This window comes from Pseudopipra pipra, chromosome Z (genome assembly GCF_036250125.1).
Source record: "Pseudopipra pipra isolate bDixPip1 chromosome Z, bDixPip1.hap1, whole genome shotgun sequence".
Classification (NCBI taxonomy): domain Eukaryota; kingdom Metazoa; phylum Chordata; class Aves; order Passeriformes; family Pipridae; genus Pseudopipra; species Pseudopipra pipra.
The window spans coordinates 10,440,893-10,455,355 of NC_087581.1; the positions used below are offsets into that span (position 1 = coordinate 10,440,893).

A 14,463-nucleotide genomic window follows, 5' to 3' on the forward strand; every position below is an offset into this window, starting at 1 on the left:
GGGAGCTGAGTGAGAACTGAACTGCAAGGCTCTGCAGCAGCCATGCCCGCTCCTGACAAGGGCTGCTTTGTAGTCCTGTCTCCCCACTGCCTGATAGCCAAGGAGCAGGAGAGGATGGATGGCAAGGACCTGAGAATGAACTGGTGCTCAAGGAAAGCTGTTCAAGGTAGTGCAGGACAAATGGAAAGAACAAAGAAAACAAGAAAGCAGAGCAAGGTGGAAAGATTTTGCTCATCTTTGCAGCTCTTACTTACTGCTTATAAGAAGTGACAGATTTAAATGGGCAAATTCCCAAATCTCATTACCCCAGACCTCCCAGTTCCATCCCTGACAAAAGATGTTTGTTTTCCTGTTTGCACAACTGAAGCACAGCTCTTATCTACTCCAAGGAAGCTGCATTTTACATGTTTTGTGAAAGTAGATGACCACTGGTGATCAATTCTGTCTACAGTTCAGCCTGGAGAAGAGAAGGCTCTAAGGAAACCTTACTGCAGCCTTTCAGTGCTTAAAGGGGGCCTACAGACACGTAAGCATGGCCTGGGACATGAGATAATGGTTTTAAAGTGAAGGAGGTCACTGAGATTGGATACAAGGAAGAAGTTTTTTACAACGAGAGCACTAAACACTAGAACGGATTGTCCAGAGAGGTGGTGGATGGCCCATCCCTGGAAACATCCAAGGTCAGGCTGGATGGGGCTCTGAGTGTCCCGGCCTAGTGGAAGGTGTCCGAGCTAACCACAGGGAGGTTGGACTAAATGGCCTGTAAAGGTCCCTTCCAACCCAAACCTGAATTATTCTGTGAGAATTGGCATTTCATTTTTTGTGCAACAACCTACCAGCTTTACAGGAAGAGCTTTGTGCAAAGTACTCACCTTGAAGACTTTGTTTTGATCATCAAGAAGTGCCTAACATTTTAAAATATTTATTAAATTTCTTCAGTTAATGAAAAAACAGAACTCCTGACTACTGTTTCTTTATGACTAATGGCCAAATCACCCTCAGTTTTTATGTCTGAGCTATGAGCTCCTTATCTCCCTTCTTTATCCAAAGATCCGAATACTGAATCCACACACTTAGGCTCCAAACTTCCACTAACCCTCACTTCCAAATACAGAGAAAGGCAGTTACATCTCCAGGGTGCAGTCCTGATTTACTTCAGTCAGTGGAAGGCACCTCTTCCACAGCTGAGATGTCCTCTGACACTTCCATACAAATCCTTTCTGTACCAAGTTAAGTCAAAAGCAACAGTTACTTATATTTGATTAAAGGTTACAATCAACAAGAGACTACCCTAGAGGACAGACTAATTAACTTTTTTGCATACTTTCTCTTGAAAAACCTTACAATATAATCTCTAGTGATGCCAGATAATTAGCTTTATTGGGATAAAAAAAGCAAATACGTTATGTCCAAGGCTTACCACTAAGCAGTTCAATCCAATTTTGTACTGTTTCAGGAGGCTGGGTCTCTTTTATGTGTTTCAGAGCTTCATCAAGCAGAACATCCCCTGTAGGAGCATCTGACTTGCAAATCACCTAGGATAGAATAAAATGCAGTCAGTATTTTGACTTAATTCATATATGACAAAAGCACTCATCGATTAAAAAAAAAATCTGTTACGAAAAGCAAGGACATTTTTAAAAAATAAGGAGCTATCTCTTAAGAATGTACAACTTAAAAAAAACCAAACCCTAGTTGTTAAAAAAAAATAAGGCTCTAATTCAAAGATATATTAAGTGTGACATTATCTGTAACTTAAATTAACCTTAATGGACTAAAACTATAATATTAATAACACACTTAAAACCTAATTTTTTTAAGGAAAATAAACCACTTACCCAGGCAGGTCATTTGCTAGCTCCTCAAAACAAAGTACCCTACACACTCTTAAATTAGTCTCTGATGGCAGTCTATTTTACTGCTTCAAGTCAAGTTTTTCAAAATACTTCAGCTAAACAATTAGGTCTTGTGGAAATAAAAAAATTACAAACTGGAAAAGCACAAAAATTATTTTTCTCCTTCCGGATATTAATGGATAAAAATAGGTTCAAGGCAACATCTGTAAGTTTTACAACTCTGAAGAACATACTGCCCCATAACACTGTTCCACTCATTAACAGTAAAACCAGTTGTATTAGGGAAAATACATATGTACTAATAAACCTCTTAATATGCAACAATAAATGTTACTTCATAACTTCTAAAATTATTTGGGAGTTCCCTCAAGAAAGCACAAGAGAATAACCAAAAAATTTATTCAGAATAATACAATAAAATTTAAGAATTTGAGTAACTGCTTGTTTATCAGTATATGTCATATCATAAACCAGCCAAAATACAATTTCTTTTCTGGTGGGAAAATTAAGAGCACTAAATGAAAACTTACAGATTAAGCTAGCCCAGGTCAACATGTTTAAATCAAATCTATCTTTCATTATTAACAGAAGAATTACTACCATTTCAAAGCACTTACTAAAATAATTATAATCTGGCAACTGAAGTAGTTCTACAAGTTAGCACTTCATAAGCATCAGGTAAAAGATAACAGGTCACTGACAGAAAAACTAATACATCAACAATTCTTACTACAAACAACAGAGGAATGCAATGCATTTTCACAGGGTCTGTTGATGACACCGAAATGAGTAGCAATGGTAAGACAACTTCAACCCCGGCAAGACGATCCCCAGTTGATGTACAAAAGTGTACAAAGTGAACAGGATGAAAATAAAACTGATGAAGAGATCTTTGTGACTACCTAACAGGTCATAGCTGGAATGCTATTTCCAATTTAGGCGGTCTATATAAAGCAAGAAACTAAGATTTTCAATAAAAATCAGTAAGAATGAACGAGTCCACAATGCCAAGCTAAAATGAATGAAGTTTATTTAGATCTAAAGAGAGAGTTACTTTTACAAAGAGGGAAACAAACAGAAGTTTAGGGACCCTACTTTGGTAAATATAAAAGATACCAGCTTAGTCTGGAAATACAGAAGATGCAGGATATACTCTCAAAAACTTCATCAGGCAATTAAAACAACCTGGTTGTTGAACTGCATTCAGCAATGGAGAATTTTAAGGCTAAACATCTGCCAAGGAGGGACCAGAGAAACCTCACTTTCTGTTACTGCATCCAGATTAGATGGACTCATGAGATACTGTTCAGGTCTCCATTTTGGGGAGCTGGAGATCACTCCAACACAGACTTCAGATATTCTGTTTTAAGAACACATCTGCATTTAAATCCACACAATCCCTATTTGAAACTAAGCACACAACAACACATTTATCTTTCTGATTTACAAGCATGCACAGCACCACTCAAAACCTTTATTAACCACATATAATTATATTACACATTTCCAGTTTTGTACCAAGATTTCGAACTTTTGGAAGTGCCTGTTCTTTCTTCAGGAGCACGCTTCAAGCTAGGATTTTAAGCTGCAAGACTGCAGATATTAACAGGCACTTTTCAGATATTCCTTTAATAATTAGCCTAAAACCAGCCAATTTAGCCATCTTTACTTCTTTTCAAAGCTGACGTTCCAGCAGTATTTTAGTTTCTTTGAAGTGTCTCATATGATTAGTTTCATGGTAACCTCTGTTACACTGGATCTCTCCATCCTTCTGCAGTTGGTACCTGGTACTCACCATCTCATTTTAACAGGTAAAATGTGAAGTAATCTTTTTAAGCTGATTTATTCTTAAAAACAAACAAACCAACCTCACTGAAAAGATTAAAAATGTTTTGATTTGGGTTTTTTTAAATAAATAAAGTAAAATAAAGTCTCGTGCATAAGAAAAAGATTTTTTTTTTTTAAAGTTTAGAAAACAGCTTCCCTTGCTTATTGGGAGTTAAAATACTTTTTTCTACCACTGCAAAGAAGTTTAAGAAGCCAGCATGAATATAATGCACCATGACAATAGGAGCCTAAATATACAGGAATTTATAGGAAAGAGCTGTAAGGAGTACAGGGGCCTCGATTCGATTCAGGACTGACTCCATTAGCTCTTCTGAAGCCACACCACACAGCTATTTTGTTTCCAAGTTTACCAAGTTCTCTGCAGCCAAACACTGTTTCTCCTCACTCCTCTGCTACACTGAATATCCACACTTCTGATTATCCTTCCCCTCATATAAAAGTATTTCAGTTCACTTCCATAATATTTCTCTTCCCTCTCCTTCCCAGCACATGGAGACAGGCAACAGCAGCTGCAGCCCAGACACCTGTCTGTCTTCATTGATCTGCTCTTTCTTGAAGGATTTAGTGATGAATCCCTCTTGACTAACTCTCTTCAGAGTGGGAAATCAAGTGGGTTTGGGGGGTCTCATGAACTGAACCACCACAGAAGATTAAGCATCCAAAGGGGGGCTAAAGTAGAGAAAGAAGCAAAGATCCTTGTTCAGAGATGATGCAGCCTGACTTCAAAAAAAATCTCTTTATTCATATTTTTCAGTGATTTATCAGGTACTAGATTTCCCTGGTATTCATTTACTGAGAAAATTTCGATTATACAGAATATTTAATTTGTGTTTTTCACAATGCAGTTTGGCAATTCAGCAAAGCTAAAGATTAAGCCCTTTTTGTGTTGATTTTTAAGTTAACTTCATTGTTTAGTTTTAATACAAAAATTCACTCACGCATGAATTGCTCATAATTGTTAGCAATAAAATACTTAGGTAAATTTGCCAAGGATTGGGATTCCTTTTGCTTTTAATAACTCTGTTGATTTGGTTTGCTTTCTGAAGCTGTGAGGCAATGTAGAGTACCATTTTCCATTTTTCACATGCAAACCTCAACATTCAATTATTTGTTTCTAAAACTGATCCCAGTAGATAGAACCCCAAAATGATGTAGTGTCTACATACTCCTAAACCAAATTTATAAGGATGTTGCAATGTATAAGATATCTTATCCACTTTCAAAGTTTCACTAATGCCCACCAGGTCCTTATGGACTCTTTTCTCAGTCTTATTTGTCTCTCTATGGCATTCCATCATGGGTTTAACGCATCTCAATCCACTCTGAAGTTCTGTCTTAAACACTGCAAAATATAATGAGCAAAGATCAACTTGCTGTAAGGCCTGAAGTGGAAATCATTACCATTCTTGTAAGTTAATTGTATGATCAAGGCCACAGCTGGCTGGTTATAAATCCACACTACTGTCCAAAGAACTGGTTCTACCCTCTTTTTGCCTGCACCTCATCTCCCATGCCAGCAGTGTCACCTGTGCCTGATGACAAGGTCAAGAGAGTACTTCAAGTAAAAACTAAACTGATCAAAGTAAACATGTTTTCAGCCAGAGGTGTTACCTGGCAAGGCTGTGCAGAATAATAACAACTTGAGAGAGACTCCAATAAGTCTCTTCACACGGACAGGGCTACCCTTCCCAGCTGCAGCATGGGCTGAAGTGACCCAAGCCTAAAATCCTGCCTTCAGACCATGGCTTGAAGATGCAGGGTTTTGATTCACAAATGAAAGCTTTGAGTTTTAAGGTTTCATCTTCCCACTAAATCAAAAGACAGACCTGGGGCAAGGAGAAAGAGGGACCTCCTGAGAGGGAGAAGCTACAGAAAACAGTATTGCCAGGGAATCACAACCTCAGATATATTATCAGACAGCTCATTCCACTTACTAAGCACAGTATTTAATTCACAGCCAAAGCCAAGGGCAAGTGGAGCAAAGCCTGCAGAAGCAGGACAAGGAGGAGAGTTGAGGCACTTAAGTCCAGCCAACAGAGAAACAAGACTGAAATTTGGTGTTAATGGAATACTTCAAATAAAGTACAAAACAACACAAGTCATTCACAAGAATTATTTCTAAATTGAGGGCGGTGGTGCAATTAGGGATTCTATTTGCTGGAAAATACTCGAGCAGCCTTCATTTACATTTTTAATTAACAACTTTTTTACAGAATCCTTCTGCCTGCAAAAAAAAAAAAGATATCTCCAATGCCTTACAACAGCAGAAAGAAGAAAACCTCCAATATTAGGTAGCTTTGAGATCGCTTTAAACAAACACATCTACCCAACCACAAAACCACACGATAAAATTTTAACAAACACCCAACCACAAACAAAACCCAAACACAACCTGGACCATCACAAAAGGAGCAAATAATTTTGCCTGTATTCTTTAGTGAATATACACACAGGTTATTTTTCCATTTTCCTAAAAATCCCAACAACTCCACAGTTAATATTTCAAGTAGGCAGAACTGACAAGGTTTGCACAGACCGAAAATAACTCCTAAAGAACATTACTGAATGCCTAAGAAGCCAAAAGCTCTGGAGGAAAAAAACCATGCAAACTAATCAATGCTGAATATGCTTAAATGGGGCTAAAAGAAGAAGGGTGCTGTTTGTCTGAACAGAGCTTCAATTTTTCTGAAGTGGAGGATGCTGGGAGAAGGTTGGGGAATGCATAAACTTTCCTTAAAATTTAGCAAAAGATAATATTGACCGGGACATGTGCCATAAAAGAATTTATTTGTCGTAGACAGGCAACATTTGACCACGTTTTCAATAAACTTATTTTACAAGTATCCTCTAATGCTGATGAAGTAAAAATTCTTCAAAGACTGTCACTTTGCACATTCTGTACAAAGGAAAAACCCAGTGGTAAAAGTAATATATAAAGGCCTCAAATATTTAGCCTAATTAAATAAAGGACCTTAGAAATGCGGCCATTTTAACAGTCAGGGAGCACAACCAATTTAACACACCAGTCACATGTTTAAACTGCGTATAATTTTGTGTTCTCAGGGGCCCCAGGTACAAGGATGGCTTCCTTCCCATGCATTGCAGGCATAAACTGCAGCATTGTGTAGACCAGAACTGCTGGCTTGCAGGACACATCTGGCAGGCTGTCAGTTATCCCTTCCTTTTAGCATCAGCCCACATCCCACCGGCATTGCAAAACCCAGTTCTACAGCAGTTCACAGCTGGTGCTTCTGGCTCCCCACAGTAACTGCTGCCACCTCACCCTGGCCAGAGCCACTGCCAACAGGAATCTCTTGGTGCAAGATTCCCAACACTACTAGGAACAAACAGGAGCACAGAACAAGTGAGAACAATGAGCTTAAATAAGAGATCTTCCAAGGCACTTTATCTCACTGCTGAAACATTTTCCAACTTTGGACATCCAACTTAGGTCACTACTCAGAATCATTATTCTCGTGTAAAGCAAAAAAAAATCAAATCTTTTTCTTAGAACCAGCTGCAATTTAGAGCTCCTGTATTGCCTGAAGCGTGACACAAGTAAATGTGATCATTTTCCTTCACTTACCTTTCTTGTTAACAGACTTTTACGCCTCATTCCACAAGCCTCCAGCTGAAGACGCCCCCGCAATGCCAATTCGATTAACATGCAGCCACGCAATCCTGAGGAGATGCAATCATTCCAGAAGGATGTGTAACCCTGTGAAGAATGAAACGCAGTAAGATATCTCCATCTCCACCTGAAAGCAAACAGCAGAAGGGGCTCACTGAGTTCTCTAAGCAGTTCTCCTGTCTTCATATACTTTTGAAGTGGCATCACTAGTCACCAGTTCCTGCCCTGAAAACATGAAGGAGGAACAGACTCACTCCCTATTAGTTTTGACACTCAAGTCTCTGCTGTTTGAAGAACAGGGAAACATCAGGAAAATGATACAGAACAAAAGAGGGTGATACCAAGAACTGTGAGGTATGAAGTGTATTTTGTACATGCTCAAAATGAACTTACTGCATTTTTAAGACATCAAGCATTTGGCTTTACTGGCATCACAGACTCATCTGAGTTTAATGAGAAACATTAACATGATTTTAAATGCATAAAGACCATGGCAGCGATAAAGCAACAATGACCTGAAAATGGATATTAAGTAAACTACAGAGTATACTGGAAACAGAAATGTAGCAATCAGCGAAAATCACAGAACTGATTTTTTTTTTTAGCTTGTAAAGACAAAAGTTTTTAAAGAAATAACTGGAATAGCTACTCCATCATTTAAATCCTTCGAAAACATGTATTTTTAAAGCTTGAAGCATATAGTTCTTATACAAACTGCAAAACACATTTATTCTATGAAGCACGTCACACCTACCATGCTTTTTTATCTCTATTTCTGCACTGATAGCTGTCTGCTTAAATGGCAGAAGAGAGGATTTAATCCACTACATTTACCAATCAGTATCTAGAAAAATACATGCATTGACTTTTGTACTCCATTGCTCAACACTTATGACCCCAAAAATCTTTTTAAAAGAATTCTATTTTATCTATAGATTAGCCAACAGTGTTCTTGCACATTTTTTAATACATGAGTATCTAAGACAAAACAAAATCATTGAGACATGTTTTGTCTTTTGAGAAATGTCTGCAGAAACACTTGGTATGATCCATAAAGCGCTTTCAAAACTCCTCTAGTGATGCACTTCTGAAAATATTCTGAAAATCATCTGAGATATTTCAGAGAAAGGTGCTGTAAACAAGAGAAGGAGTAGGGGGATGGGGGGGAAGAGAGCTCTCCCTTTCATAAAATTTATCCTAACCAATAACAAAAATGAGCTTAAATCAAGAGCAATTCAACTTTATTCTATTTGCAGATAAAAGCTGCCAACACGGAGATACAAGACACATCCTAAGTGCACTCAACTTACAAACCAGTCCCTAACTAATGCCATCAAGTACACATTTCCAGGAATGTGGTAATACTTGCTTCCACTTCCCACTTACCTATTTTCAAGAGTTGTATTATATAGATGACCAATACTTCTGAAAAGTCTACAAAAGCCCTCAATCTCTAAAGTAATTGCTGAAATATGCCACAGATATTTATTTAAAATGCCATAAATATAAGGTTGGAGAGGCATTTGAGAAGTTATCTAATCAGCCTTCCACTCGAGTGTTGACACTTGGCAAGTATCAGCTACTCCTGCACTGCCATACTGTAATTAAGATTCTGGTTGGCACCAGACGTTTCTTCGCCAAATAACATACATGATAAAGTGCAGTATTTGCTTGAGGGGGAAGAGATATGACTCCCACATTCTATTTCCAATCAGATTCTTTACATAATAATTTGTGAAATCAGACAACACATACGCAAACTAAAAATCTACTGCACAAACTCACAGGCACAATAAATTTATACTTCCTTCTATCCACAAAAAGGATTATACTATTATGCAAACAACCGAAGTGCTGATGTTTCTTCCTCTTTGTTTAGTCATGAAAACTGATTTTTTAAATTACTAGTTTTCAATGAAGTGACATTAACTACACCACTCCCTGCAGTAATTACCAGATGTAAATTCCTCTCCCCCAGTGGTTAATCAACACAGATGGCCATAGGCTGTGGGTTGTTGAGAAATACAGGATTATAAAATAATTCAGGTTCAAAGTGACCACAGGAGATCTCTAGTCCAGCCTCCTGCTGCACTCAGGTCAAGTTGCTCAGGATTCTATTCAAGCAAGACTTGGAAACCTCCAAGAATGGAGGCTGCACAACCACTCAACAGTTTCTAATCAAGTGATCCTGAAAAACAGCTCAAGGAGATTATATTCTTCATAAATGGAACCACTTGCTCTGGTGGGTTAGATGACATTAAAGTCATGAGAATACATATTGCGTCACCATCTTCTTTTTTTCCCTTTTTTTTTTCCTGCTAAGATGAGTTTGCAGGTGATCCTCTAGAGAAGGAACATCTTATTTCCATACACAGAGATTGCACTGCTACTAACAGAGTTAGGAAGAAGATATTTTATAACAGTCTGTGTAATCCTGAGCATTCTTTAATCAATTAAACTTATCTTTCCAGATTGTTCAGGTAGATGAACTGATTGTTTTTGACACCTACTGCAAAGATACCAGATAATCAAAGGAATCTTCACAGAACATCAGTTTAGGACACAACAGTCTAACTCATCCTTTAACTCATACTTCTTGAATTACATGGAACTGAATAGGAGACACTTATCTTCAACACTGCAAACACTCTCTTGACACCTACTTTAAATGGCATACAGCATAACTACAAAAAGGTGCACAAAAGAGAAACAAAGGGATGGATGATAATAATAATAATAATAATAATAATAATAATAATAATAATAATAATAATAATAATAATAATAATAATAATAATAATAATAATAATAATAATAAATGGAGGGGCAGAATGGCAGTATAGAATAATGCAGTTTATTATTTGTAAAGCAAACAAGGTCTAAAAGGTGGTAAATGAAGTCAGCTCACAGGTTAGAAAAGTCAGTGGCCAATTTCTTTTCTCTGTTTCTATTCAACTGTTTTTACAGGGGGCTAAAAGTTTTTTAAAAATCCTTTTAAAAACTGAGATTGATAATAAAGTTTGACAGACAGCAATGGATCTGATCTGTAAACCACACATGGATTAGGAAGCTCCCACTCAGCTGAAGTAGGTGTGTGTACACTGGAGGAATTGTCATTCCCTGACCACCACCCGGCCATTGCTCATTACAGCTTATGGAACAAGACAGGGATGTGATTTTTAACACTGTTCTGTTATTCCAAACACCTAACAGTCTCAAAACACTTGACTGAAGATCAAACACCACTATTTATAAATGCAACTCATTCCACTATTTAATGCTTTTAAACAGCAGTAGTTTTCTCACAAATATAACACTGAATATTTTTACTTTATCCATCTTCTTTCAAGTTATATAGTTTTATAAACTTCCTAACTCAAATAAATACTTATTTCATTAAAGTTGCTAAGCAGCAGGGGGGAAGTCTTACAAAGCAGGAAATTATTTTTATCTGACAGCAATCACACCAGAATAGCACTTTAAGCTATGAATAGCTTGCAAGACAAAATTTTAAATCTACAATGACTCAAAGATCAAAAGAATGTTTACAACTGTCATGTTTATTTACACAAACACAGCATTTTTCATCAGATCTGACCTAGAAACTTTTAGATACAAACTAGTTTTGCTAGACAAGCATAAAAGGAAATAAGAATAAAGTTTACATCAAAAACTTTCTACCATATTAACTTTGAAAGTTCAGACTTTCCACACAGGCATGGCAAAGCACAGAGCTAAAGATTAAGATCCTCCTTCTGTTTTAAGAACAAGTTATTCAAAATCCATGCTCATTAGGCCATTTCCTTCCCACCACCTCCTGTGGCATTTATTCACTGTCTCCTATTCCCATTCCTTTTACCCAACTTCCAGCTCACACAGGTCTTCCTGTTCAGTTATCCATTAACCACTTGAAACTCTCACATATTAAAATAGTCGGTTGCCTAACGAAGGCTCTGTGCCTTGGAATTACCCAAACTACCTTCCCTTCCACTTCCTGCTTTTACCTTGCCTCTTTAAATCCATAAGTTACTTGAGAGATTTTGTAATTCAAAGATTATTTTTAAATTATTTTTTTTCCCTTAAAAAAGGGCTAACTCTTTATCTCTGGCCCAGTAAGGCACTGCAGCAATAACCACTATAATTTAATAAGCATGTAAAAAATCAGAATGACAAGACTAATATGACCAGATGTGCCTGAAGGTATTCAGTGCCAAGTATGTTATTGATTTTTATACGATCAAGGCTACTTTAAGACTTGCAAAAAACTTCAAAAATCATTTCACATAAGCACAGAACAGCCAACCTTCACAGAGCCATCACTCTCACATTGCTCTACTCAGCATCCAGGCCACTGTTACACTAGCTATATTTGAAACAAACAAAGAAAAACAGCAACAACAAAGCAAACAAAAAACCCCACCAAACCCACAGAAACATCACTATTTTCTGTTTCCCAATTAATTACCCAGCAGTAACAGTGCAAAAAAATGCAACTAAATTGCAGGTGCCATTTTACATTTATATTGACTATATTTATATTATAAGAGAATATAATCTTGTAATATAATCATGAGAGAATATAATCATGTAATCTTGGATTACAGAGTGAAGTTAATAAAAAAAAAGAAAACTTTCTTAATAAAATAGAGTACAAAAGGCCAGGTAATCTTTTCATCATCATGGCTAGGCTTTGCGAACAAAGATTTAGGAATCTTCATTGGTTTAGGAATCTTAGGTAATATTTTAGTTACATTGTTTTATGCATCAGTTACTAAAAATCTTCCCAGAGAGAAGAGATACAAATCCTCTCTCCGCTTCTTCAGTTAACTCAGAATAGGTGAGCTGCAATTCCACTATACCTGGCACAGATCAGGCAAGAGGAGGGAAGAGTGAAAAACCCATGACAATCTCTCAGATTCAAGAGAAAGGAAAAGAAAAATGCTTGCAGAATACAACCGTGAGGCTTCAAATACAAACATGATAATTTAAATAAATACGAGGTGTTTAACTTACTTGGTTAAGGCCACCTGTTTACAGAACACTGACTGTAGCCAATGCATTCTAATTCAATGAGTCTCCTGCTATTACAGATTACTTTGCAGACCACAGAGCCATTGCAAATGGAAATCAGCTTTGTTAGTCTCCCAAAAGAGCATCAAAAGTCACATAATAGTCTGTGAAGATAACTTGTGGGTTACAGCAGCCTACTCACTAAAAAAAAAAATAAAGTATTTCTTTATTTTAGCACAGCAGGCCCCTCAGGCCTGTTCTCAGACCCGGACTTGTATTCAGTGTCACAGGTCAGTGTTAGGTCAAAGTTTTGGCCCTGACTCAGACTCAATTTACATTTACAAAGAACCACAACAGAACAGCTTCCCTGGGATAACGCACTGGTAACACTGCCCAGTCTACTTCTCTTACCAAAAGCCTTTTCGTTTTACGTTAAAACTTGATAATATTCCTTAGACCCTCACCTAGTACCCTCTACTTAAAAAGCAAAATAAAAGACCTATGATAAAGAAACTGAAATAAACCAAACAATTGAAAGGAACCTCCTAAAGGAGGAACATCACTACAGCTACTCAAAACCCTGAATTCCTGTTCTCAGGAAATTCCAAATTCTTCTTTTATGAAAGACACAAAAAAAAAAGACTTTGAAATTTGGTAAATAATGCCATTTCTGAAACTTCATGTAGAGATAGAAGAAATAAAATGTTTTAACCCTTTCCAGCCATGGCAGCTGGGCCAACCTGGAAATTAAGAGAAAGCAAAGATAAACCATCACCGCTCCTTAGAAGTTTGGAAGTCCCAGCTCTGAGGCAATACATCTCACAGTCTAGGCAACAGACATGAAATCCCTAACTTCAGAGTTTCTCAGCTAGGAGGCACAATCTAGGTTAAAGAAAGCTTTTGCATTAGCAAACTAAATTCTGAATTTACAGGTACCCTGTTCTCCATTAGAAGAGTATTTCAGAGAAAAAAAATTCAACAGACTACTTGCATGATGCAAGATAAGAAAAATAAGACTTCTCAAACTTGCTGGACTTTGTTATTACTTTTATTACTTCTGCATTAGATGGCATTCGAACACTGTGTTGGAGTAGCAATATAAAAGCTCTGAAACATAAAACCAGTGGTTTGTTTATACACGAAAAAAGTGCTGAGCTTTCCCAAACGAGGGTTTCTTGCTATCTCTTCTTTCCAATTCGTGGCAGACTAATTTTATGGTATGTTCTCAAAAAACACAGATGACAAACAGACTAGAAAGTATTCTGTGCTTGCTGGTATCATGGGAACTTACTGATGACAATTATCTCCAGGTCCAGTTAGTTGCCCTCGCCAAACACACATGCCAGTATAACAAAAATACATTTTGGAGATCTGTAAAACACACAAAGTCCAGTTCTACTGTTCAAATGAAAACAAGAAGAATCTTGTTTTCAAGAGATGTATCATCTGAGATAGACTAATTAAAGTGAATGTGGAACTAAGAAAAAAAATCTTTCAAAGTCATTTCAGGCCATCTGTTGGATTAGACAAGGTAAATTGAGTCATCTGCTGGTATAAATTATATATGACCTGATTTTCATGTTGAATAGCACAAAGAGCCTACTTATGGCTAGCATTTACACAGCATGTGTCATGAAGGGTGAATGTGCCCGCATACTTACTTTGCATAGTTATCTCAATTCTGAGAAAGACACATGTTTTGTACATACGTAAATTAGATACCTTTTCTCAGAGGTACCAAAAGTGGCAGAGAGAAACATCGAGGGGGAAAACGCAGGAAAAGAAACTGAGGACAAAACGATATCCCAGTGTTTAATTGTTTTGCCAGCGCAAGCATCTCTTTTGAAATATTGTTTTTTTCCTTGGAAAGATTAATTTCAGTTTTAGTGACCTTTCCAGTCAATGTCACCACATCTCGTTTTATCCACACACAAAACCACGTAATTAGAGAAGGTACGTCCTCCTCCGTGTCTTCATTTTTAGCCCTTTAAGGACTAAACCCAAGACAGCTCCAATAAAGCCTTAGCTGCTGCTGAAGACAAAGTATTTTTTCACTCCATGGAAGCACATTGCTGTTCTCTCTCAAGCCCACAGCAGCATTTGTGTTGTCAGCCAGAT

The 14,463-nt window shown here is 37.2% G+C and overlaps 1 protein-coding gene across 1 annotated transcript in view; it reads right to left on the reverse strand.

Moving 5' to 3' along the window:
- GOLPH3 (golgi phosphoprotein 3) overlaps positions 1–14,463 on the reverse strand; it is a 31,341-nt gene that overhangs the window by 5,572 nt on the left and 11,306 nt on the right. The window contains exons 2-3 of the mRNA XM_064642357.1: positions 7,291–7,422; positions 1,421–1,535 (exon numbers count right to left, since the gene is read on the reverse strand). Of these exons, the coding sequence (XP_064498427.1) occupies positions 1,421–1,535; positions 7,291–7,422 (247 nt within the window). The remainder of the gene's footprint in view (positions 1–1,420; positions 1,536–7,290; positions 7,423–14,463) is intronic.